Source organism: Eubalaena glacialis, chromosome 3 (genome assembly GCF_028564815.1).
Source record: "Eubalaena glacialis isolate mEubGla1 chromosome 3, mEubGla1.1.hap2.+ XY, whole genome shotgun sequence".
NCBI classification, from domain to species: domain Eukaryota; kingdom Metazoa; phylum Chordata; class Mammalia; order Artiodactyla; family Balaenidae; genus Eubalaena; species Eubalaena glacialis.
The window spans coordinates 51,512,438-51,540,406 of record NC_083718.1 but is presented as its reverse complement, the minus strand read 5'-3'; the positions used below and the strand labels follow the sequence as shown (position 1 = coordinate 51,540,406).

At 42.2% G+C, this 27,969-nt stretch overlaps 1 protein-coding gene across 1 annotated transcript; it reads right to left on the bottom strand.

Moving 5' to 3' along the window:
* Positions 1 to 267: 267 nt before the first annotated feature.
* On the bottom strand, positions 268 to 27,868 carry LOC133086989 (regulator of G-protein signaling protein-like). The gene is given in 10 exon segments (XM_061183764.1): positions 268 to 317; positions 1,413 to 1,520; positions 4,286 to 4,508; positions 4,951 to 5,013; positions 14,524 to 15,491; positions 16,559 to 16,720; positions 19,332 to 19,461; positions 20,743 to 20,817; positions 24,657 to 24,739; positions 27,856 to 27,868. Coding segments are annotated over 10 exon segments (1,875 nt in total).
* Positions 27,869 to 27,969: the final 101 nt, after the last annotated feature.

Genomic DNA, 27,969 nt, shown 5'->3' with positions numbered 1-27,969 from the left:
AATCCTTACAACTTTAGGTTCTGTGGGTCTAGACCAGCACTGTCCAATAGAAATATAATGTGCACCATGTATACAATTTAAAAATTTCTAGTAGTCAAATTTAAAAAGTTAAAAGGAGAAGAGTGAAATTAATTTTAGTCATATATTTTATTTAACCTATTCGTACCAGCTACACACCAAGAGCTCAATGGCCATATGGGGCTGGTGGCTCCTGTGTAGGACAGAACCAGCCTAGAGGTCCTGGTTCCCAGAGTGGGAATGCTTCTACTAGGGACACAGTAAGAGCTCAATCACTTCAAGTTTCTTATGCCAAGAGGCTAGCAGACAAGCAAAGGAGTCACCGCACTGACAGGGCAATTGACTATAAACATTAGGGTCATCAGTTATGCAGCAGGGGCAGGGGAGATTTCATTTGGCACTCTTGGTATTCCCTTGTCCAATTTTAATGATAAATTAACAAGTGAGCAGTCACAGCCTGAGAAGTCGTGATAACCAGGGGCTCATGTTCTCAGGGATGAAAGTCTATGTTATCTTGCCAAGTTAGCCCCCCAAGACCAGCAGAGCCACTAGCTGAGCATAAAAGGAATCTATCATGGGTAGCAAAGCAGGGAGAAGTATTTGTTGTGATCTCCAGACAAGCTGTAGTAAAGTTTGTCAGCCTTTCTTGTATAAGTTGCCTAGGAAAAGAAACCAATCAGACTCCTGGAAGAACTGTTCCAAGATGGGTAAAATTTCCTTACAAAGCAAGTGGACAGTACTGAGTTCTGTGGGCATGGCTTAGCTTCTTTCTTTAGGAGCAAAGCACTCATTCCCCCAGCTGCCTGGAGTCATTGGCTGCTGACACTCACAGCTCAGGTCCCCTCTGGAAGTGGTCTTGGCCAAAGGGCACTGCCCAGCCTGAGGTTATGTCCTCCCAAAGGCAGCCACATTTGAGTCAATGAGAAGATACAAAAGTTTCTTGCCTCAGTGAGGGACAACTCTGAAGGCCCATCCTAGCTTTACAGCTTCCTATAGGATCTGCTAACATTTATCATAACTACCTCACAGTTCAGCATCTACATCTGCCCAGTTCTGCTTTCCTCACTCCCTATGGGTGTTATTTCTAAGACACGCCCCAACAAACCTCCTTCCACAAATCTCTGACTCCAGGAATCTTGGCAGAAGACAAATCTGCATTATTTAAAACCCCAGAGTGATGAGTAGGTAAGAAGGTAGGAATTAACGATTTCATCCTCATCCTCCTTCATTTATAATTGCATCTGATTTTCATGATGCCCTTCTTTGGCTTTCTAGGAGAAAATAAAAACAAGGTCATTCTCTGCTGACCATCCTTATTTTGGCTATGCCTCTTGAGTTTGGAGATTCTCTCTTACCTGGTTGTCTCAAATCTATCCCTGAGTTTAAACACTTACCTATTTGAGGTCCTTTTTCACAATATATTTTGTAGTCATCACTGGTCTTCTCTATGGCCACCTTTGGATACTTACAGCAGAGTTCCTCAAAGGACATTTTCTCTATGTCTATCAAGTAGGGAAAAACAGGAATGGAGTCTAGTTGCCCACTCTGGTTTCAAAGATTCATGTACTTTTTTTGAAGGTATTGCCTTTAAAATGTTATTTTAGTAGGACAATAGTGTTTTAATGAAATGTTTACACAGGGACACAAGTTTCCTAGGCCAAATTAGAAGCAAGATTACACAGCCTCCCCTGTGCTGCAGAATGAGGGCTTCTGCCCTTCTTGGGGACACCTGACCCATGGAGATTTTCTGCCTAAGGTATACTCGGGTAACTGATATGACTTTGAAAGAGGCACTTATTGTTAACACATATACAAGAAGTAATTCATCCAAATGAATACTGACCCCTTCAAACCCCGTCTATTATAGGGAGGAGCTGCGAATGCGTTTCACATATTCTGCTACTGTGTCAAAGAATTTGATGCACTTATGGATAGCAGATGGCAAATAACATGCTAGGACCTTTTTCTCTTTCTTGGCTCTGTCTTTGGGAATTACTTTCAGAATTAGACAATTCATATATCTGAATATCATAAATAGTTGTGAATCATTGTCCCTTGAGAGTGAATTATTTTTTCTAGAGGTAGCTATACATGGTTTCTAGGCATGCATGGTGAATTGAGAGGGAAAGCCTTTTTGTATCCAAAATGAGATGGGGCAGTAAGACTGAGGCAGCAAGAGAAGTTTTAATGACCTATTAGGCAATGGCAGAATAGCAGCGCCTTGCCTACCAAGGTCAAAACACTCATTTGTGTTGTGAGTTCTGGGGTTTAGAGTAAGTCTAATCACACACAGTTCCCCTGGAACTCTCCAGGGCAGTCCAGTACTTTTTGAGGTTATACTGGTAGAGTCTAGAAGGAATATGGGGTGTGGCCCTGTGAATGTCATTTGTCCCTATGTCAGCATTGTCATTGCCATCATTACCATCTCTCACCAGGGGAATCTGTAGTGGTAAGAGCAGTGGATTATTGCTGTAAAGAATCCAGGTTTCTAGTCCTGCATCAATCCCTCCCTTTTGGAGAAACCTTGAGCAAGTCTTCTTACCACTCTGAGGCTCAGTTTCTCCACATGAAAGATGAGAGTATTCTAGCTCTGATGCTCAGTGAGTTTATGGGATAGTCTGAGTGGAGGCATCAGCCTACCTGGGAGTCAGGGCCCCAGCTTGGACAAATGCACAGGAGGCCTTTTATCGGGTTAGACTTGCATTTCAAAAAAGCACCGGTGGAGAAAGTAATGGGGTGCGCTGGAGGGAGGGAGGGGGCCTCTCCATGGAGGTGATTCCCACTCTTCCTGACCACCCCTGGCATTCCATGGCTACCAAGGGACTGTCCCTTGCCCAGTAAGTATGTGGTCAAATTTACCAGCCATCCATTCTTTCACTTTACTCTTGATCCCTAGGAGAGTATTTGGAATGTTTGGGATTTAGAGAAAAGGTGAAATCCTGAGGTAAAACAGAAGGCCTGTTCATGCTAGATTTAAATAACTCATGCCCAAACATGCTCTGAGGGGCAAGCATCCGAAGCATCCTGTTTTGTATACAGAGTGCACATCAAAGTTTTAAGAGTTGAGGGTTACATTTTTTAGTGTAATCTAACAAGTACTACTTATTGAGGACCTGCTTGCTGTGCAAATGGATTACCTCCAGTCCTTTCAATGGTGCCATCATCCCCATTCTATAGATGAGGAAAGGAGGCTCAGGGAGATAAAGTGACTTGCCAAGTAAGCTCACAGAGCAAGGAAGTGGTGGAAATGAATATTCAAAGCTTTTGCTTACTAATATGTATCCATATTTTTCAAAGTGAAGGTCATGACTCAATTGTATGCCAAAGAATAGAGTCATCACCAGCTTCTACAAAATAAAATGGAATAAAATAGAGAGTATGAGAGTGTATCATCTTATGTAATAAGGGCAGGTATTGCTTTGTGAATTTTTTTTTATATATATGCTCACATATATACACAGATATATGTTCTCTGGATCATGAAGTCAAATGTATTTATTGTGCATTGAAGTTTGAGAAATATTGCAGTACTCTGACTGCCTCAGCATTGATAATTAAAGCTGTTTGTTCAATCTGATTAATAATGGCTACTCTTACTGTTGCCAAATATTGTGCTAATGACTTTCATAGATGATCTTGGGTCATCTTCACAACAAGCCTATTATTCCCATCTTACAGATGAGGGAACTGGGGCTTCAAGAGAGGTTAGATACATTGCTCAGGTTCACACAGCTGCTAGTAGAGCTAGGATGTAACCCAGATCTCTGGGACAGGAGAGCCTGTGCTCCTAACCACTTCTTTCCACTGCCTGGGTGACTGGTGTGTTATGTTGGGAGGAAGGTGGCCGTTAAAAATATATTCAAGGAAATGTTTTGGACCTGATTCTGGGGGAGATGTGCTGAGGTGGAACGTGCTTTTCAGATACATGAAATGAAGTAGTCAGTGTAACTGTGGTTTTGCTTGGTGGGCAGGAGTCTGGCCAAACTTGAGAGCTCTGGCTCCCTTCAGATCCAGTGGGGGCCTCGGCAGTCAGTCAGTCTGTATTCAGATCCTGGCTCTGCCGCTTCCTGTGTGACCTTGGGAATGTAATTTATCCTCTCTGTGCCTCAGTTACTCTGTACTTACCTCATACATTATTTTGAAGATCAAATGAGGTCATCTTTGCATTGCACAGTGCCAACACATAGTAAATACTCACTAAATGTTAAATACTAATATTTCCCAGTGGCTTATGTGTAAGATAAAAAATTATGATGACTGACCTTACTTGCCAGAGACACTGGAGACTTCCTTTCTAGCCAGAGAGCCCCACCTTGCTTCAAATCCTCAGTAGCTATCTTTTGCCACTGCATAGATTCCATTTCTTCCATGTTAGCCAAACCCTGGCTTAACTCCAGAGATTCCTCAAATCTCTTATAAGGAAGAATGGTCGCTTCTTTGCTTATAGATTCTCTTTTATGCCACCTGGTTCTCGTGAGCCTGCTCTGAGTCTAAGAGAAGGGGATGGGGGCAGACAGCATTGCTACAGGAACTAGACCAGAGGCAAGATTTTTACACCAGTCCTTCTGTGCCTCCCTGTCACATGGAGTCTGATTATTTTCAATTTGTTAAGAACTATTGTTCCTTTACACACACACACACACACACACACAAACACACACACACACACACCCATCCCTCTTCAAATCAAACTCATTTTCTATAAGGGAGAAATTCTATATGAATGTGGCTTCTTCAAATTCAGCTTATGCACTTGAATCTTTTTCCTTGAGAGGATTATCTTTAGAACATCAGGGATCATGTCAACCCCCAGTTGTCAAAAGGAAAAAACAAAATTTATTTTACTTTAACTTACAGCACTCCTAAAAGAGCAGTTGCTCCCTTTTCTTTCCTCAACCTCATGATTCCTCCCCAACTCAAAGTCCTTCCTACTATAAAAATGAGAAACCAGTAGTCCTCTTCATCCAGGAATTCAGCATACCAGCGGCTAAGCATCTGAAATCCAAACACAACATAAGCGTTTTGAGGAGATGCTTGCTGTATCTCTCCTGCTAGTATTCATGTGGGAGAAGAGTAGGCTGCAGATTCTGGATTCTCTAATTTGGAGATATAATGGAACAACCAACATTAGCCATGACCAACCAGGAGGTTCCTTTGCCTCTGTGAGTATGACAACTCCCACCGCAGCCTCTCTCTGAATCTCAGAGAACAGTAATCAATATTTGCTTAAGAAGAGATATCACAAATCACTTACTGAAGGACAATTATTTGACATCTGCATACTTCTCTGTTCCTTTGCAAAGTACTATCTCATTTGATTTTTAAAATAATCCTGGAAACCAAGCATCTCCTTTTGGTATGTCTACTCTTAATATCTCCCACTTGAAGAACTTACCCATATGAATATTTCATTAGTTTAAAACAAACAAGCAAACAACCAAAAAAATTCCCCTACAAGTCAGTGCTTAGCCAAGTTTATCTGTACTCACTTTTCTTCTTCTTCTTTTTTTTTTTTTTAATCTTCCTGGACCAGGGCTCAAACCCGTGTCCCGTGCATTGGCAGGCGGATTCTTTTCTGTTTCTAATTTATTTATTCTTTATTTATTTTATTTTTGGCTGCATTGGGTCTTCGTTGCTGCGCGCGGGCTTTTCTCTAGTTGCAGCGAGCGGGGGTTATTCTTTGTTGCGGTGCGTGGGCTTCTCATTGCAGTGGCTTCTCTTGTTGGGGAGCACGGGCTCTAGGCATGCGGGCTTCAGTAGTTGTGGCGCACGGGCTTAGTTTCTCCGCGGCATGTGGGATCTTCCCCAACCTGTGCTCGAACCCATGTCTCCTGCATTGGCAGGGAGATTCTTAACCACTGCACCACCAGGGAAGCCCTATTCATTTATTTATTTGACAAATATTTCCTGAGTGCCTCCCATGTGCCTGGCACTGTGCACATGACTGGAAATATGCAGATCAATATGCTACAAGACTGGTTCTCAAGGAGCTCACCTTCTAGCAGGATGAACAGCGGTATGACTTATGCTATGATAGAGGTGAGAACAAAGTTCTTTGGGAACACAGTGGAGGAAAAATTATCTATGTTTTGAGTTCAGGAAATCGAGGAAAAATTCATAAAGGCAAGGAGATTTAAACCAGAATTTATGCTTCGCAGGCTAAGTAGGCGCTCACCATGTGGACATGGAGTAAAGGGCATTCCAGGCAGTGGGAAGAATTTAAGAAAAGACACAGAGAAGGGATGTATGTATGTATGTATGAGTATGATGAGTACTCCAGCATGACTGAGGTGTAGCATTCCTGCAAAGAGCTCAGGGATGGGGCAGTGGCAAGGGATGAGGCAGGGAAAGTTGGTTGGGACCATATATAAGGGACTTGAATGCTTTGGTAAATAGTCTGGACATTATTTTGCAGGCAATAAGTTGCCAATAATAATTTTAAAGGTATGTAAGATTGTCTCCACAAACTGCCCAAGTCATGCTGCCAGAAGTGAGTTTAAGAGTATGAATTTGTAACTTTCTCAGATCTCCTAGACTCCTAGGGGAACCAGAGTGAAGTATATTCCTGAAAGAATTCAACTCAGTGATTGAATAATAGCAATACATAATGTAATATAGTGTTATTGACTAATGGATAAGCTCTAAATATCTATATTAAATATGAAAAATAGACTTGTGAAATGACTATTCTATTAATGTCTATTCTGTTTTCAAAGATTTATGAGTGGTGACGACAACATCATGGCATCATGAGATGCTCTCTTTGCCTCTCTCCTTCAATTTACAACCAGTAAAATATCCATAATTAAATAAATATTCCTTGGCCTGACACATCAGGATGCTGAAGGGTTCCACACATCTATCTGTACATCTAAAGATCGGTGGACTGGCAGAGGCACCCTCACCCCCAGCTCTTACCCCATTTTCTCCCCTCCTTCCCAGCAGCTAAGTCCATGATCCAGGTTCTCCCAAACACAGTGGAGGTGCCCACCATCCCAGTGCCCCAGGGGGTGATGCGCGTGACAGCAATGGCACTGGCAGCAGCAAGGCAGCAGCAACCTCAGAAGCTCAAGCAGCAACCATGAGGGCACCAGTGACAACTCTAGCAGAGGTGGTGGAGGATGAAAAGTGCCAATTCTCAAATACAGCCAGAGGCTGCTCAGGTAAAAGAAGACAAAAACTTGTGCTATAGCACCACCTACTAAAAAACAAAAGAAAAGCCTCTAATTACTAACTTTTTGAATGGTTAGAATCAAGTTAAAAAGCTTTACCTAAAGAAGAAAGATGCTTGGTGCTTCAAATGCACTGGCAGGGGAACAACTCATCAAGCACGATGAAAAACACAATGACACAGTATCACAAAAAGAAAACAACAATTCTCCAGAAACCAAACTTAAAGTCATGAAATATTGCCATTTAACTGATAGAGAATTCAAAATAGCTGTCATGGAGAAACTCAGTGAGCTGCAACAAGACTTAGAAAAGCAGTTCAATGAGTTCAGGAATAAAATTAATAAAGAGAAGGAATACTTTACCAAAGAAGTTGAAACTTTAAAAAAGAACCAATCAAAAATTCAGGACCTGAAGAACTCAATAAATGAGGTGAAGAATACATTAGGAGGCACTGGAAATAGAGCCAACCATATGGTAAAGAGAATTAGCAAGGTCGAAGACAGAAATCTAGAAATGATACAGGGAGAAGGGGAAAGAGAACTAAGATCTAGAAGAAGAAAAAGAAGGGGAAGAAGCAGAAGAAGAAGAAGAAGGAGAAGAAAAAGAAGAAGAAGGGGAAGAAAAAGAAGAGGAGGAAGGAGAAGGAGAAGAGGAAGAAGAAAGTCTACAAGAATTATCTGATCCATTAGAAAGGGCAGCATAAGGATAATGGGTATCCCAGAAAGAGAAAAGAGGGAGAAGGGAGCAGAGAGTTTATTTAAAGAAATAATACAAACCTGGGAAAAGAGCTGGATATACAAGTCCATGAAGTTAAGAGAACACCTAATTACCTCAACACAAAAAGACTTTCTCCAAGACACACTAGAGGGAAGAAATATGGGGATATATGTATATGTATAGCTGATTCACTGTGTAATAAAGCAGAAACTAACAAACACACCATTGTAAAGCAATTATACTCCAATAAAGATGTTAGAAAAAACCCAAAAAACAAAAAACAACCTCAATGACAAAGAATTTTAAAGGCAGCCAGGGGAAAAATGGATGGTAACCTACAGAGGAACCCCCATCAGGTGACCAGCAGATTTCTCAGTAGAAACTCTACAGGCCAGGAGAGAGTGTAATGACATATTCAAAATATTGAAAGCTTAGAAACTGCCAGCCAAAAATACTCTTTACAGCAGAGTTATCCTTCAGATATAAAGGAAAATAAGGGATTTCCCAGACAAACAAAAACTGATTTCATCACCACGAGAACTGCCTTACAAGAAATGTTGAAAGGAGCTCTTCTACCTGAAACAAAAAGGTAAAAGTACAAAAAACTTTGAGTGAGGTGATAAATAGACAGAATCAGAAAATTGCAACTCTATATCATAATATGTTGTTAAACACAATTGTGGCATAAAGGTCAAAGGGAAAAATCAGTAAAAATAACTATAGCTACTTCAGTTTGGTAATAAACTCAACATAAAAAGGGATCATTTGAGACAACAAAAACATAAAAAGGGAAGAGGAAAAGGACAGAACCCTTATAAGCAAGTAAAGATAGGATGCTATCAGCAGAAAAAAGACTATATCATCTATGAGACGTTTTATACAAACCTCATGGTAACCACAAAACATTAGTTTAGAGCAGAGACATGAAACAAAAAAAAAAAAAGAGAGAGAGAAAACTGAGGAAAACACCATAGAAAACCACCAAACTAAAAGGGCAGACAGAAAAACACAGAAAAAGAAACAATGGAGATACAGAGCAACAAGAAAAAAAAAGATAAAAGGCAGTACTGTCTTTATTTATCAATAATCACCCTAAATGTAAATGGATTGAATTCACTAATCAAAAGACCCAGTGGCTGAACAGATTAAAAAACAAGACCCAACTCTATGCTGCTTCCAGGAGACTCGTCTCAGCTCTAAAGACAAACACAGGCTCAAAGTGAAGGGATGGAAGATGATACTCCAAGCAAATGGCAGCCAAAAGAAAGCAAATGTAGTTGTACTCATATCAGACAAAATAGACTTCAAGCCAAAAGGGGTAACAAGAGACAAACATGGACACTGTATATAAAGCGATCATTAATAGACCCAAAGGGAGAAACTGACAGCAAGACAGTAATAGTAGGGGACTTTAATACCCCACTTACATCAGTACATAGATCACCCAGACAGAAACTCAACTAGGAAATAATGGCCTTAAATGAAACATTGAACCAAATGGATTTGATAGATTTGTACAGAATATTCCATTCAAATGAGCAGAATACACATTCTTCTCAAGGGCACATGGAACATTCTCAATCATAGACCATATGGTGAAACACAAAACAAGTCTCCATAAATTTAAGAAGATTGAAATTATTTCAAGCATCTTTTCCAACGCAACGGTATAAAACTAGAAATCAACTACAAGAGGAAAGTTGGAAAAATCACAAATGTGTGGAGGCTAAACAACAGGCTACTGAACAATTATTGAGTTAATGAAGAAATCAAAGGAGAAATTTTAAAAACCTGAAGAAAAGTGAAAATGAAAATATGACATACCAAAATCTATAGGTTATAGCAAAAGTGGTACAAAGAGGGTAGTTTATAGCAATATAGGCCCACCTCAAGAAACAACTCAAATAAACAATATAATTTTGTACATAAAGAAACTAGAAAAAGAAGAACAAACAGAATCCGAAGTCAGTTGAAGGAAGGAAATAAAAGATTTATGATTCTATCTAATAACTAGTGAATAAACGATCAAATTGATTTCTTAAGAAACAATGCTTAATAGAGCATTTTCCATTAGAAGAAATAATCAGACATGAAGCAAAATGATAGGAATAAATAATAAATAAAACAGTATCTAAAATCCCATGATTGCTTTTTAAAATTTGACCTATTTTTCTTTTTTCTCTTTTTCTTAATAAATTTATTTATTTATTTATTTATTTATTTATTTATTTATTTATTTATGGCTGCATTGGGTCTTCATTGCTGGGTGCGGGCTTTCCCTAGTTGTGGCGAGCGGGGGCTACTCTTCGTTGTGGTGCACAGGCTTCTCATTGCAGTGGCTTCTCTTGTTGTGGAGCATGGGCTCTAAGGCACGCAGGCTTCAGTAGTTGTGGCACACAGTCTCAGTAGTTGTCGCCCGTGGGCTCTAGACCTCAGGCTCAGTAGTTGTGGCACACAGGCTTAGTTGGTCCATGGTAGGTGGGATCTTCCTGGACCAGGGATCAAACCCATGTCCCCTGCATTGGCAGGCGGATTCTTAACCACTGTGCCACCAGGGAAGTCCCTATATTTTATTTTTCTCCAATTCTTTTTTGTTAGAATGTATTAGAGTTTCCTTCAGAATTGTGTTTGTCCATCACTTGGTAAACCTTCTTGGCCTCTCCTCAGAACAGTGTGTAAAGAGCTAGATAGTAAATATTTTAGTCTGTGTGGGCCACAGACCAAACGGTCTCTGTTGCAATGATTCAACTGTGTAGTTAGAGCACATGAGGACATGTAAACAAACAGGCATAGCTGTGTTGCAATAAAACTTTATTTATGGGCACTGAAATTTGAATTTCATGTAATACCCATGTGGCATGACGCATTCTTCTTTTGATATTTTTCTACCATTTAAAAAATATAAAACCACTCTTAGCTCACTGGTTATTCAAGTACAGGAGGTAAGCTGGATTTGGCTCCCAGACTGAAGTTTGCTGACTCTGCAGTAGACTGGGGGAATCTGGACGCTGGCTCCACACTTGTCAGGAAACAGCAGTGGGACCTTAGACCCTGCTCTATCATCTGTACAATGAGAGGGGAGGCTGAGGTAACCTCGAGGGCTTCGTCCTATCCTAAGGTTCTATGATTCTGATTAAGGGTCGTAAGAGGTGAACATTTGTGAACTACCACTTGCCAGACACCATACACACAGTGTCTTTCTTTGAGGGAGCCATTATGATCCCCATTGTACTGATGAGGAGACAAGGATCAAAGGGGCCTGGCAGCCTTCTGCCTAAGATCAAAGGATTTGAAAGTGGAGAAGGTAGAATTCAAATTCACTGCTGTCTGCTCTCCTCACTAAAACTCAATATCCTTTGTATCTTTTACTTTCTTTCAAAAAGAAACTTTTTATTGTTGTAAAATATATACAGCATGAATTTGCCATTTTAACCATTTTTAAGTGTACAATTCAATGGTGTTAATTACATGCATCATTATGCAACAATCACCCCCATCTATTTCCAAAACTTTTTATCACCCCAAATGGAAACTGTACTAATTAAGAAACAATGCCCCATTTTCCTTTCTCCCAGCCTCTGGTAACTATGCATCTATTTTCCATTAGATTTTATTTAATTAAGGAAATTTTAGTTTAATTTCTTGTCATCCTACTTGGTCTCCTGCCAGTGTCTATGAAACTGCATACCCCAGACATCTTCAGCACCATCTCTCAATCTTCCCCTCTTTGGTTAGAAGCAAGAGCAGACTTCAAGGTTGATGCTCTGTCTTCCAGGTTCACACCCTTTTCTCTCTACTTATTTACTGTTTACAGTATAGTATCCTCAACATAAGTATAAACTTATTGAATTCACAAATATAATAACAAAATATGATTTTGTCCCAATTCTCTAAAATTAGGACAAATTCTAGAGGAATTTCCTCTATTCCATGTGGACTCTGTTTCCACATCAGTGAGTCAGAAGTCAGGATATAGACATATTAGCTGGCATGCTATCAGCATTCAACAAAAGCTGATTGTATAATTGGAGGATGGTTGGACAGGTGGATGAAAATCAGAGTTCTCACCGAGACAGGTGTCTCAGACCAGAAAAGATTGTGGCAAAGCCCAAAGAAGGGTCATCTCCAACTAGGACTGATTGATTCAACAAATGTCTGTTGACATTTGACTGTCTATCAGCCCTATTGAGAACTAAACACTGCACTGCCAGTAGTTTTCTAGATGCTGTGGAGACAGTACTGATGAATCAGACAAAAACTTCTGCCCTCATAAGGAGAAGGAAAATAAGCGAATTAAGTTAAATATATATGTATTTATATATACATATATATAACACAATATATATAACATACATAACATATATATAGTGTATTTATTTGAAATATAGTACAAGTATATTATATGTGTATGTGATAGATGTACTTTGTATACACAAATGCATACATGTGCATTGTAAGGATTATACATGTATTATACATGAATGCACACAAAGTGTGTGTATCTATGTATGTATGTATGGAAGGATGGATGCATGGATCCAGATCGTGTTAAGTGCTCAGGAGAAAAGTAAAATGGAGATAGGGTTGAAGTTTTATATAAAGTGGGCAGGGAAGGCCTCACTGAGATGACTTGAGTAAAGACCTGAGGGAGTGGGGAACTCAGCCATGCAGGCATCTGCACGTTACATACAGCAGGAGCAGCACAACCGAGCTAGGGGTGTGTCTGACTTGGCCAATGTGATGAGCACGGAGGCAGAGGAAGATGAAGCCAGAGAGGAGAGGCAGAGGACAGATAGTGTAGACCTTGTTGGTTTTAGCAAGGGCTTCGGCTTTTACTGGAGACAGCCATCTCTTTTCAAGGTCCTCACTGACTTTCTTTTACTTACTTTCAGTTAAATTACATAGTTTATGTTCTGGCAGAATCACTGTGGCCACACTGGAAGTGAACCTGCTGAGGGCCAAAAGCAGACTCAGAGGCATCAGGTAGGAGGCCACTGTAGTGATCCAGGTGCGTTTGGACAGGGCTTGGATGAGAGTGGTTGTAACAGGTGAGGGGAAGAATACCAGACTCTGGATATATTTTTAAGGTTGAACCAACTGGATTCACTGGTAGACTAGACATGAGTGTGAGACAAAGAGGAGAGTCATAGACGATATCAAGATTTTTAATCTTAGAAACTGTGATAGTCCAGCATTATCGATAACACAAATACCTTCAATATCTTTGCTGAAGACCAAAGGCCTAGAGAGGGAGCTTTACTGTGTGGATTTGCTGATCCAGACAGCACAGCCTATCTAAGCCTTTAGCCCCAAATGCCTCTACAAAGAGTAGGGAGGGGAGGGGAGGGGAGGGAGGACTGCTCTGGAGCTTCTACTACTCGAGAACTGTGCAAACAGCTTTGGCTGTGGACCCACTGGACTAATCTCATCCCTACACTGCCCAGATGTGCAACCCTGGATAATTAAGGTGCATTAGAAATTGTGCTGGATTTAGAGCCAAGGACTCCTGAGTTCTAACCCTGATTCCTCCTCTAATCTGCTGCATGCCTTTGGGCTAATCCACACACCCTCGCTAAGTCTCATTTTCCTCATTTGTACAGTAGTGTCAATAATACTACCCTGTCTGCTGCTTGGAGGTGCTAAGAAGCCCAAAGGAAGTAATGAGTGTGCTTATCAGGTAAATATGTTATAATGCACCAAATAGCTTTTTGTTTATAGCCATTGCCCTCCAGATCCACTCTCTACCCTTCTTCACCCTGCTTGTGCCTGGGGAAATTAACCTGTATGGACACATCAACACACTCCCTTGACCTCTCATTGGATATATCTGGAGCTGGTAGGAAAAGGGAAACAACAGGTGGAGAGTGAGCTTGGAGTACCTATTCCCCCCGATCCTTCCAGACCTCCCTCTACTGACAATCACAGCTCCTGCCAAGTGCTCCACTCTACACAGCTCTTTATCCCCTGGTTCTGGTAACTGCTCCCTCTCTTCCATTCTTCAGGCCTAAGAGTGATGAAGGTGGCCCACCCTTACTGGCCCTGGGGTATTGCATGGGGTATCCACTGTGGTTTCCCTACCCTCCTTTGTAAGTAGTGGCTTTTTATTAAGCTCTCATCTGTTACCCAATTTGGCTCCACCATTTGTTTTCTACCAAGATCTTGACTTACAATCATCAAACATTCCTTCCTGTGAGTCTCCAGGATAGTCCCGTGCTTTTATCTAATGTTTGGGGATAAGAATAAACCCTCCCACTTGGCCATTTCCGTGATGGCTAGTCTAGGAAAGGGAGACCCTGTATTTCAGTACATGAGGTTTAGAAAAGAGTTCTTAAAACTTCCCTCAATAGAACAGTCCGAGGTTCACAGTTTTGAGAGACTCAGTATAAGGGGGAATTGAAGACCACTCCTCCGCCTCCATCCTACTTTGGAGTTTTGGCTGCTTCTTGGGAATTTATATAACTTGCTCCTAAGTGATCAGCCAACACTTCAATATGGAAAGGGTTGTGTGGGTAGTTATATCATTAAGTTAGCCAGGATAGATGACCAGATAGGATTTTTGGTGAGTCTTGACCTAATCTTCCAGATACCAACCCATTTCTGTGAGGCATGGCCTACATTGCAGATCTCCTTCTGGGCTCTGGGAATCCAGAGGTTCACATCCCCAGATGGCAGCAGCTTCTTCAGGCCTTTGATGGTTTGGGATTTTAGTGGTAGGCGTAGACCAATCTGCTCATTCAGGTAGAGCTCACAGATCTGGTTGCCCAGCATGTGCCGAAAGATGGCTTTCCCAGTCTTCCTGTTACTCATCAGGACACTGAGGAAATGGTGCAGGTCCTGCCAGAGGTCCAGGAGTTGGACCTCCACTTTCAAATTTTGCTTCTTCAGGTAGTCCCGGAAGGGACTCCCTGCACAGGCATCAGCACACAAGGCCCAGTGGGTGTACCCCAAGGAGAGGTTTTGCTTCACAGCCTTCTTGATTATCATGTGGGGGGAGTAATTGATGATGGGGGTGACAGTCCTCAGGTGGGTAAAGAATGATGTCTCAAAGAGGCCCTCCATGTGGAGGTGGCTCTCGGCTTTGTTCTTCACGTTGGACTTCTTGGCACAGAGAATATCCTTTTCCTGGGAACCGATGATTCTCTCCTTTGAAGAGGTCTCTTTCAGGGAAGGCATTTGTATAACCAACTTGCCTTGAGGAAACAGCTCCTGGGGGAGCAAAGTGTTGGTATCTGGATTGGTATCCACTTCCAGAGACCAAGAGCCATGGTCGATCAACTGCCACATCTTCCTCTTGGCCTTCCTGCTCGAGTACCGCTTCTGGGGGTGGTGGCCCTTCTTGACGCTCATACTCAGAGGGAGCCCTCCTACGTGGGTATAGCAGATACTGTACAGGCGAGTCTCGTATTCTTGCATCAGAGCCTGGCACGATTCCTCCTTGGCCATGATCGTCTTAGCGTGGGTGTAAAAGTTTGGGAGCCAATAGCTCTGGAGTTTGAACAGAGCCACTTTTTGCGTGTGGCTCAGGATTTCCCTCCTGGTGGTTGACTGGTTGGGATGCCAGATGGAAAGGTTCAGAAGGGCGTCTGGAAAGAAAGATACAGGATGAAAATGATGTGGGATGGTGAGGTTTTTGAATTTTTCCAAATGTTTTTGTGTATAGCCTTTCATTCATTCCTCATGCAATCCTGGGGTGTAGACAGGTCATATATATAGTGAACACGTTTTTAGGGTTTGTTCAGCACACAGTGACCCCTTACTCTGATTACCTTCCTTCTTCCCCAGAGAAATAACCATTTTGTGGGATTCCTCAAGTTACTTTTTAGACTACTGAAAGTTATTGTAAGGAAAAGCAAGAGGTACATGAAAACATGTTCGAGAACAGGAAACATGTACCTCTGAATGGGATTTCTCAAAGTTAGATCTGACTGAAGGAAAGAGTTTGGACTGGACAAATTGAAAAAATCCCAACTAGCCCTGATTTTAATGTCATCAATTCTCAGTTATCTATATGAATAAAGAGGAGTGTGACTAAGCCCAAACAGCGAATCTTCTGGAACACATTTGTATTTGGGTTAGGAACGCCTTCTCAGTTAATAAATAAATACATTGGAATGAATCTGATGTTCTAGAGAAGGGATTGGCAAACTTTTTTCTGTAAAGAACCAGTAGTATTTTATGCTTTGTGAGCCATATATAGTCTCTGTTGCACAGTCTTCTTCTTTAAGCCTTTAAAAATGCAAAAACACTCTTAGCTCATAGGCCACATGTACTGCATTTGGCCTGTGGACTGGAGTTTGTTCTCAAGAATCCCAAATGAAAAATAAAACAAAACAACAAGAAAAACAAAACAAAACACGCGATGCAGGCTTAGAATTGCAGGAGCTATTCTATTACCCTGTCCCAATTCCCCTTCATTCTTGCCAGCCATCCTTCACTGACGAGTACTATCTCAGGAACAGGCACATACCAGCTTCAGGACAACTGGTCTCTCTCAAGCCCTTCCCTGTTTAGGGTTGGGGTTCCCACTGATATCCCTGATGGAGAGGGTAGCAGTCTGCAAGGCAAGAGACTGAGGACTATCAGACACTGGATTGATTTTTTTCTTATATCTCCCAGGGATTTCACTTCATATATGCTTTATAATTCTTACTGATGTTCACGTTGCAGAGAGTCACCACCCGCGAGCTTTCCTGCAGATGGGTGGCCTTCAGCATGAAGAGGAGGGACAGGTAGTGGTCTCTCACTTCCAGGTCCATCTCATCTATGCTCAGTATCTTCTCAGCAAGAATCCAGAAATCCACCAGCTCTTCACCTACGGGTCGGACAGGATAGGATAGGTGCCGAGCTGCACCCCAATCTTGCCCCTCAGTGGCTGCATCTGCATGTGGCCTCTAATCCCCCCAACCGCCAAGCACCAGTTTGCTCTAGTGCCTCCAACATCACCTTCAGCCACTCCTTTGGCTTAAGGCATCACCTCCAGAAATGTCCTAATGCAGGAGCTGATGGGAGGCACGGAAAAAAGGGACTTAACGGATAGGAGTCTTTCATGAGTTTTTTTTGGTTGTTAGAAAAACTGTCAGTTTAGGGAAAACCAGGAGACTCTGAGAATAAATCATTAGACATTTAGGTTTTGTCCAAAAAATAAAGATCAGGGGTAAAAGAACATTTCCTAGATCATGACTCAGAGAAGCCTGCAGAAGGACACTGTAGCCAAAAGGTGCCAAAGACTACATTCCCTGTTTCACAACTTTGCCAGGGCTGAAGTCTGAGTGACAAACTGTAAGACAGTAGGTCTAGTTCTTCCCTGCCTGATACCTGGAGATCCAGAATTTCACCTTTAAACTAGGATTTGTTCCCCCATGAAATTTAATGGTGCTGAACTGGAATGTCAGCCGGTGCTCACTGCCAGCCTCCTAGACTCATCAACTACTGGACCCAATAGAACAGAAAGCAGGACATCCCAACCTTTTGCTACAGGGATTTATTTATGGACTTGTTCCTTGCCTGTCTCCCCACTGTCATGGCAGCTTTGGGAAGCAGGGACTTTATGGCTCTTGTTCACCTTTATATCCCCACCTGCAAGCACAGTGGCTGCCATACAGTGGTGCTCAGTAAACATTGTTAAATGAATGAATGAATGAAAGGGACTCTGATTGCTTTTGCCCTAACCTGCACGATGGACCCCAGTTTTCAAAGACTTTTACCCAAACTGCATTGTAATATATTTTTTATATTCACTGTAGACATACAGAACTGTTAGTAGTGCTCCGGGGTATTCTAGAAGCTGTCAAAAACTTGCAAAGACCCCAGAAACAACCCCAAGAACCCACCTACACTACCCTTGAGGTAAGTACAGAAGTGCCACATCCCTCTGACCCCACCAAAGCATTTCTAGAGTAGCCTCTGGTCTGCCTTTTTCCATCTCATCATGTTGGCTGCCAGGAAAAGTCCATGGTGAGAAATTGAAATGAGCTCTTCCCCTGGTTCTTCTCTCAGTGCACATGGCCAGACCCCCATTAGCTCAGTGTGAGTGAGGAAAAATGGTGACTGGTGAGATGAGTTGGGTCCTGATTATGTGGTGTTTTTGAAGCTAGGCACTAGACCCTCTAGTGACATTCATCACGTGACATGGGATGGACATACAAGTATGTGTACAATCCACAGATCAAAGTTACCCTCCAACTAAGGCCCCTTGTCTTCTATGGTCTCCACTTGACAGTGATGTTCCCAATACCTATCAATATATTGAAGGAGGGAGGTGAGTATAATGGGCGATTTGTTACAACATTTTACTCAGTGGGATCTCCCGAATCTTAACGTTCCCTGGTTTCCTTTTTCCTTTGGCTACTTGAGCTGAGAATCAAGTTGTCAAATCAACCCAAGATGGAAATCTTATTCATTCATTCTTTCTACAAATATTTACTATATGCCTACTAAGTGCCGAGTACCATTCTAGGTGTTTTGGATACATCCACAAATAGAACAAAAATCTCCACCCTCAAGGAGCTTATACTCTAGCAGAGGAGACAGACAATAAACAATAAGCATAATAAATACATTCTCTAGTGCAAATGAAAGTTATAAGCATTACAGGAAAAATTGAAAAAGGAAAGGAGGATGTAGGGAGAGCTAGGGCAGGGGTTGGATGAGTGGGCAGTGGGCCATCAGGGTAGCCTTCAATCAGGAGGTGAGAACTGCCCAGAGACTTGAGGTGAAGGGAGGTGCATGTGAATACATGGAGGAGGAACGTTCCAGGCAGAGTGAACAGCCAGTGCAAAGCCTTGAAATGGGAATGTGTCCCTATGTCTGAGGAACTGCAGGGAGGCCAATCTGGCTGGAATGGAGTGAGCAAGAGAGAAGCAGGAGATGAGGTCAGAAAGGCAATGGAGCCAGGTCTCCAGGACCTGGAAAGGCATTTTAGGGGCGCTGGATTTCACACTGACATGGGAGCCATTGGTGGTGGTGGGGGGGAGGGTCAGCCAGCAGAGGAGTGACATGAACTAACGGAAGTTTTAGAAAGCTCACCCTGGCTGCTGGGAGCAAGCGAACAAGAGCAGCAGTGAGGAGACTGATTCAGAGATGATTTCAATAGCCAGGTGAGAAACGATGGTGGCTTAGGCCAGGTGACAACAATGAAGGTGGTGCTACCTTTGATTCTGAACATATTGTAAGGAATTTGGCTGTCATTAACTCTCTCATTTCTGGCTGCAGTGAGACAAACAGCCCAGCCCATCAGACTCCTGCTTGTTGCTCTTGGTTCTGATTTTTCAGCCTAAGATTTCGCCACAACACAGCCTGAGCCAACCGTATATCTAAGGCTATGAAGGCAGCCCGTATTTGTACCTTACTGTAGGACTGACAGGCACAGGATGCTGTGCAATCTAGCTGCCCAGGTTTCTCCCCACACACACCCGCGTGCTTACCTCCTTCTGGGGACTTAACGAAAGTGAGGAACTCCTGACAGAGAATGTAATGGAAACACAAGTCGGTTTTACAGAAGAAAGGTAACCGGTATTTTTCCAACCAGGTCACTAATCCTTTGTACTTTGCAATCTAGAGTCCAAACAAATAAGGAACAGAAAAGAGAAATGGAACTGAATTGCTAAGAAATGCAGCTTAGCAAGGGGCAATAAATAACCTCATGCTTGTAGTATTTGGCCCAGAGGAGAGGTGTGTTGATTAAAAATAGTATCTAAGGGAAGCGGAGACTGGGGTTGAGGTTCTCAAAGGACTGATTGGTAGGAAAGGAAAGGCTTGTTTTTTCATCAGAAAAATCTTTCTTATTCCTGGGTGAGGTTGTTTAAGAAAAGGTCAAAGTAAAAAAAAAATCTAAGTTTTGCTTGAGAGAAGAGAAGCAGGAGAGGTTAGTCTGTTGTGTCAAGTCATAACTCTACTCAACTTGCTTCTTTGTAAGCACACTTACAATTTCTCACAAGCTCCCAACCCATATCACCAGCACAACGTGTACAAAAACACATAAACACTCACACATAACATCATTTAGAAGACGGGACGGATCCCTGAAGGATCTACTTGCCAGAGAAAGGAAAAGAAAATAAAATTTTAAGTCTTGGGGTTCTCCTAAGAAAACCAAATATAAGAATCGAGTGGAGTGTCTTTCTCAGCTCTCCAGATCCCAGAGCAAAATAAAACCTTGTTGTGAGCATGGCTGAGTGATCTTTCTGATGCCACATGTCACAGGTAGGGCACGAGGAAGCCATTGATGAGTCCAAGGTCTACAGAGTGGAAAAGGAGAACAGGAAGGGGAGAAAAGGAGAAGAGAAAGACAGTGGACAAGGACAAGGAAAAAACATATAAAGAGAAAAAAAAATTGGGAGAAAGATATGCCTCATGGTCAAGTAGTAACTAGGAACTGTGGAGTGTCATCTTGATTTGAGCTATACCTTACTATGCAAATAATTGCTATGTGGCCCATGGGATGCACTGCCTATCCCACACCCATGGCAAGCATTGCCAATCAATTCTCAGACTCTTTCTGGCTTAGGTGTGGCCTCAGAGTTCTTCTCAACACAGTGCACCAAGCATCTACTACCAAACAACCACAGTGGACAAGAGAGGTTAATCCCTTTTGCTAACCGTGGACTAAAATATAGAGGAAAGAACTCACCAGCAGTTGCTTGCCCAAGTGGTAAAAATGCAAAAAGGAGAAATGTCTACCTGGCTTGATGCTGTTTGTCCTACTTACCTGCTTTATAGTTTCTTCCATAGTCACCCTCAGGAGCTCCTATCCCTCTCCCTCTCCCAATCCACACATCAAATTCAGCTGCCTCTTCCCCCATCCCAAACCATACACCGTTCAAGAATCATACTCACCAAGTCATGGGGTATTTCTGGCCACAAGCTCCACTATGAATTTTCGAGAGTGTAAAATGGTGTCTGACAAAAGACCTGCAAAAGAAAGCTAAGAAACAGCCAAAGGGGTCTAGAGTTTCTCTTCATGAAAATGTCACAGTTCATCTGCAACCACAGGCAAAGAGAGGTTCCATTGCTTTTCTATTTCAAGGGACATTAATTCTTAACTTTATTCCACTGAATCAACTTACTTTGTGCAAAACAACCAAGAAAGATTAAATAGCAAGATTCATTTATCTTTTGGCTCCATCCTGCCCTGACCTGGGAGTTATCTTGCCTGTGTGCAAAGGCCAAAGCTCATGACATTAAAAGGTATTTATTTTGTGTATTGCATTATTCATTTCTACAGGACTTAGAAAGTTAGAGCAAAGGCTTAAAACCTTTTCATAAAGAGAAATACCTTTGGATTTGCCTAAATTCTTTAACTGGAGAAAGTACAGAGAACAGAGGATGTGAGTATTAAAGGTACAAATTACTTAGGGGGGCATTAAGAGTGTCCAAAATTGATAGAAAATTCTAGGCTACTGTGCTCTTTTGTCAGGGAGAAGGGTCTGTGACCTAGGCCGTTTTGAGACTAATGTGAAAGGGCTTCTATGTTTACAGGTAGCTATGCTTAGCAGTCTGACCGTAGGCATCAAAATGTCTCAAAGTGCCCCCAAAGTATTTGTGATAAACCAGAGGGGCTAAAGTGAACTCTCAGCACATCACGTCATTCTGACCATCTCCCCGAGACTGGCAGCCCCAAACTTTTGTCATTCTGCGGCCCCCTCCTTCCCTTCCCTTTCTCCTTGGCTGTATCGATGGAAGGTGATGGTGTTGCCTGCACTTCACAAATATCGGTCTATGAAGGAGACTCAATCCTTAGTGACCCCTCCCTGCTCTGCACTCAGTGTTGGACAAGACACGCCCTGCCTGGCATGTGAAGTTACCTTTATGGGATGTGCGGTGGGACTGTGCAATCATGAGATTTTGTGAGAGTAGTGCGTGGGAGCATTTTCACCATGTGACATTTGTGCCATTCAGGGCAGGAGGCTGATGTGGAAAACATGCTGGGCCTGGAGCCACAGGACGTGGTCAGCTCTAGTACTGCCCCAGATTTGCCAAGTGATCTTAGGCAAGTCATTTAACTTCTGAGACCCATCTATAAGGAGGGAGTGATGTTGACCTTACAGGGTGATTATGGAAATTAAATGGTAGAAATTTGTAAATTGACAGCAGCATTCAACATGAAATACCACTGTCTTCCTAAATAGACCACAGCTACCTAAATGGCCAGGACATTCTCAGGATTCTACTTCCCACATTACATTTGCCATTTCTATAACATTATTGTGGGCTGCATAATTAAGTTGACAAATTGATTAGCTAAAATGCCTTAAGGTTACTTCTGAAACCTTTCATTAAGACAGTGGCAGATGCTAGAGTATGAGTGAGGATGACCCCCAAACACCTGCTCTTCAAGGCCTTTTCCTCCTTCGCTTTTTTACCATGTCGCTGTCACCGCCATCCACCCAGGCACCGAAGCCTGCTACCCTGATCCCTCTCTTCTTGTTACCACCTCTGTCTGACATCCAAAGTGATAGGTCCTGCATTTCGCTTTGTGAAAAATCTCTCCTATTTATCCATCCTCTTCATCATTTTGCCTTTAGACTCTTGAAACAATCTCCTGACTAATTTCCCTGCCTCCAATGTGGCCCCCTGACAGCGCTATCCATGGCCAGACTTCTGCAGAAATAATTTTCCAAGATGAAAGTCTGATCATGTCACTCCTTTACCTAAACCTCTGATGATTTTCTATCGCCCGCAGAATGATGTCCAAACTCCTAAGCTTGGCCTCCCTGCTCTCGGAGGCCTGGCTCTGCAGCCTCATCTCCTGCTATGTCTGCCGCTCACAACTTTTTCTTCAGCCTTACTGAGTTACTTAGAGTTTCCCCCAAGGTGCCATAGGAATGTATTCAATGGTGCCTTTACTTACTCTGTTCTGTCCCTAAGGCCTCTGCTTCTCTTGATACTGAACCCCCCAGTCTTTTCCTCTTGCTTCTTTATCCACCCTTCCCTCCCCATCTTTGTCCCCAGCCAATTGTCAAATACCTAGTCTTCTTTCCAGGCTTGGTTTGTGTGACCTCTTCACTGGCACCTTTCTGACTCTTCCAGGTAGGAGTGGCCTCTTCCTCCAATGTACCCCACTACCTCCTAGAGACTTCAATCATGTCACCCACAACCCTTTGCATACTCACCTTAAATACTGGTCTCTCACATTAGACTGGAATTCCTTGAAGACACAGATGGTATCATTAATATCTGTGTCCCTAGGACTAAGCCCAGTGTCTAGCACAAAGTGGCCACCCAATAGGTGTTTGTGGCATAATAGTGTTTTTTCCTAGTTTTGTGAAATTTCACCTTTTAACAGGTAGCACCCATGGAAAAGTGTACACTGAGATGAGCAACTATTTATAAGGCACCAGCATTCAGATGTAACCAAATATTTAAACCAAAAAAGAAGCAGGATTAGTGTAGCTTTGGGTTTAAGAATATTTTGATGTTTGAGGTTTGTTTTAGTTGCATAGATTGATAACATATATAGATTTGGCTCCAGTTAACAACTCAGCAATTGCTATCTACCAAACACTGGTTGAGGGGAGTAGAGCAGAGTGAATAATCCATGGTCCTTGTCCTGGAGGAATTCACAACTTCACAGTCCAGTGGGGGAGATACACACATATAACACAAGAGAGTTGCAAAGTGCCAAGGGGCACAGAGGCAGGGAGAAATAAGTTCCTATTGGGAGGACCTAGGAACTCCTTAAGCAGAGCAGGATTTAACTAGAGATTTGAAAAATGGTTAAGAGTTTAATGGGTGAAACTATGGAAGTTAAGAACACAGTCAAGGAGAAACGTAGAGGTGGGAGAATGCCAGGTGTGCTTTGCAAGGGTAGAGCGGCCATCACTGCAGCGCTGGGTACCAGCAAAGTGTGTGATGAAAGATAACTGTGCACAGGCAAAGGCGATCAAGGAGGCTGGGGATTTAGGATTTCATTATATCAATAATTGGAACTCCTGGAGATTTTAGAGGATTTTCTACTTCATATTTATTTGCTCAAATTGAAATAGTTTTGATTTGGTAAGAAGTTTATTTTTTAAAAAATGCTGGAGAGGGTGTGGAGAAAAGGGAACCCTCTTGCACTGTTGGTGGGAATGTAAATTGATACAGCCATTATGAGGAACAGTATGTAGGTTCCTTAAAAAACTAAAAATAGAATTACCATATAATCCAGCAATCCCACTACTGGGCATATACCCAGAGGAAACCATAATTCAAAAAGACACATGCACCCCAAAGTTCATTGCAGCACTATTTACAATAGTCAGGTCATGGAAGCAACCTAAATGCCCATCGACAGACAAACGGATAAAGAAGATGTGGTACATATATACAATGGAATATTACTCAGCCATAAAAAGGAACAAAATTTTGGGTCATTTGTACAGACGTGGACGAATCTAGAGACTGTCATGCGGAGTGAAGTAAGTCAGAAATAGAAAAACAAATATCGTACATTAACGCATATATATGGAACCTAGAAAAATGGTACAGATGAACCTGTTTGCAGGGCAGAAATAGAGACACAGATGTAGAGAACAAACGTATAGACACCAAGGGGGGAAAGTGGCGGGGGGTGGTGGTGGTGGTGGGATGAATTGGGAGATTGGGATTGACATATATAGACTAATATGTATAAAATGGATAACTAATAAGAACCTGCTGTAGAAAAAATAAATAATATAAAAATTTAAAAAAAAAAAGGCACTCAGCTCAGTAAGATTCACTATTCAGCTGTTGATGAAATATTTGAATTTAAGTCTGAGAATGCTTACTAGGAGAGAAAGAAATGTGTTGAAAAAATCAGCAAAGATTTCATCCTCTAGAAGAATTATAAGATTTGTAGAACAAATTATCTCTATGTGGGGAGAAAATAATCTCTCATAAGCAGGATTGCTTTGAGGATGGGAAAATGAAGCAATTGAATGGATCATTTCACAGGGGTAAATCTCAGCCTGATGATGGCTTTTAGGGTCATCTAACTCAATTTCTCCCCTCTCCAGGACCCTCGTCTGCAACATCACTCTGCTTAAACACTCCCAGCTGTGGGGAGCTCCCCACCTCACAGGACTGCCCATTCCATTTATGAAGAGAGAAAATAGTTTCGTAAGATCTTTCCTACCGTGAACTGCCTTCCTTTACCTTCTTTCCATTTGTAGAAACTCTGCCCTCTGAAGTGTGACTGAATTCATCTAAGTCCTCTTTTAATGGACAAAGATCCCATATTTACAAAGTCATTACAACATTCTGCCTACCTCCACCCCCTCTGGCTAGTCACGAAGCATTTCTTCAATAATTCATCACATGGCCTCCTTTCTGTCTGGTTCCCTTCTCATTGGCTGAAGGGGCACCCACAACTCACGCATTCCACATCCTTCCCAGCGAGGAGCATAAGACAACTATTACCCATGTTCTGTGTTATATTAGCATGGCCAGAAATGGGGTTAGCTTTCACCATCTTTAATTTGTGCAGTCACTTTTCAGAAATCAAGTCAAATTTCAACTTGTCGGTTTGGGCCCAACAGTAAAGCCCCAAAAAGAGGTTTTCTGAATATATTGGTAATGCAACGTATTTATTATTTCTCTCAGGCTTGATCATTGTGCTTCCCAAGTTAATTTAAGGAAATAAATGTTGACTGTCTCAAAGCCAAGCATAGAGACCACAGGTAGACTAGCTGGTCTCTCTAAGTTTATTCTAGTTCACAGTCTCTGCTTTTTAGTGTATAATGTCAACTGGTAAATAGTAAGTTAATTGTTCTATCAATGGCCCAGCATTTTTTCATCATACCTAAAGTGTATAATGAAAGACTTATAGGGCTTCCCTGGTGGCACAGTGGTTAAGAATCCACCTGCCAATGCAGGGGACACTGGTTTGAGCCCTGATCCAGGAAGATCCCACATGCTGCAGAGCAACTAAGCCCACAAGCCACAACTACTGAGCCCGCGCGCTGCAACTACTGAAGGCCGCACGCCTAGAGCCTGTGCTCCACAACAAGACAAGCCACTGTATTGAGAAGCCCATGCACTGCAACAAAGGGTAGCCCCTGCTCGCCGCAACTAGAGAAAGCCCGCGCACAGCAACGAAGACCCAACGCAGCCAAAAATAAATACATAAATTTATATATAAAAAAAAAAAACTCATAAAATGAGAAACTTAAATATTATACGCTAGTCCTATCTCTCAGCCAGCTAAATGTCTGGTGAGAAAAGTACATGCCACTCCACTAGGGTGAAGTTGTAATAACATAAGAAAACTAAACAATCCCCTTCATTACTTTTCCTAATGACACTTTGGTGGTTATTGTCTTCTAATAATAGAAATAGAAATAGAAACCCAGACAATCAAACACGATTGTAACAGAACTGATGCCCGTTCTTGCCCTCTGATCCAGAGATGTCTTTTTCTTTTGCTACCTAGTGTTGTAAAGATTTATGTGTTTTTTTCTATCTTCCTCCTCCTCAGCCCTCTGCTCATCTTTTTATGAGAATTCCCTGATTTAATTAATCTATTCCACATGGATAATTTCAAAATCTATGTTCTCAGTCCAGCCTTCTTTCTCTGGCTCTAGTTTTAAATATCCAGTGAGCTATGGGACATCTCCACATGGACACCCGTCAAGCACTTTCATCTCAACGTTTTCAAAGCTGATCTGATCATTTTCCTTCCCAACCTTCTCCTTTTCCTGTTTTCCCAGTCTCAGTTACTGGAACCACCATCCAATTGTCTAAACCAGAAACTTGAACATCATCTTTGATTCCTGTTGCTCTGTTTCTCTCTCTCTCTCAATACTCCTCTATGCAGTGGAGGAGTATTCCTCAACTGTCTTCCTCAACAGACTTAGCTCCATGAGAGGAGGGACTTTTGTCTTTTCATCTTTCTTCCTCTAGACACTAAGAGTGTTTGCACAGTGTCTAAGTTCTGTAAATGTTGAATGAATTGTTGTTTCAAGAAAAGATCTTCAATCGTTTGGACTTTTGTTCATTTGTTGTTATTCATAAATCCTGGCATGGATTTGCTGAATAAGATTATTGAGACGATCTGAGTGCAGGAAAGCAAGGTTTTGGATAAATTTCTCAATTGATTGTTTTCTGTAGTCACACATACTGTTGGTGACAAGGGGCTTGACTGTGACAGTGCTTGGTATTAACAATACAGTCTTCATGGGATATAGGAACAAGGCTCTCCATATCCTCCACTACCCTGTCCTATTTCTCCATTCTTGTTTTTCCATTCTCACCTGTTTTGCCTTCCAACTTCATTATAATCTGAGCAGGCTTTCAACATTCGTTCCACACAATAGTGATACTGCTGTGGTAACAAAGAAATTGTTGGATAACCCCAAACCTCATGCTAGCCTTCTCCCTGGAGGCGGTATGACATACAATGGCCCAATATACATTTTAATTCTTCCCTCTTAGTTATCCCTCCTAGTTGCCTTAGTTGTCTTATGAATGGGACTCTATCTGATCTTAAAAGATGTGGTGGGGCTTCCCTGGTGGCGCAGTGGTTGAGAATCTGCCTGCTAATGCAGGGGACACGGGTTCGAGCCCTGGTCTGGGAAGATCCCACATGCCACGGAGCAACTAGGCCCGTGAGCCACAACTGCTGAGCCTGCGCGTCTGGAGCCTGTGCTCCACAACAAGAGAGGCCGTGACAGTGAGAGGCCCGCGCACCGCGATGAAGAGTGGCCCCCGCTTGCCGCAACTGGAGAAAGCCCTCGCACAGGAACGAAGACCCAACACAGCCAAAAATAAATAAATTAATTAATTAAAAGGGAAAAAAAAAAAAAAAAAGATGTGGTGGCATAAGGTGGGTTAAGGGGAGAAAAGAGAAGAAAAACAACTGGTATGAATAGCATAAAATCTACATGTGGTGTCCCTGAATGACTCATTCCTGTTAACGACCACGAAGGTGAGTGGTTTGCCTTATTTGGGGGGCTCAAAGCCGCAGAAACATCCCTCTCAGAGACTCACCAGCATTGCTCATGTTGCCTTGCTCTTCCTGCCACTGCGATTGATTAGGAGCAGAATTAGCCCCCAGTCAACAGAACCCTGCTCCTTATGAATGCACAATGACACCTTCTCCTA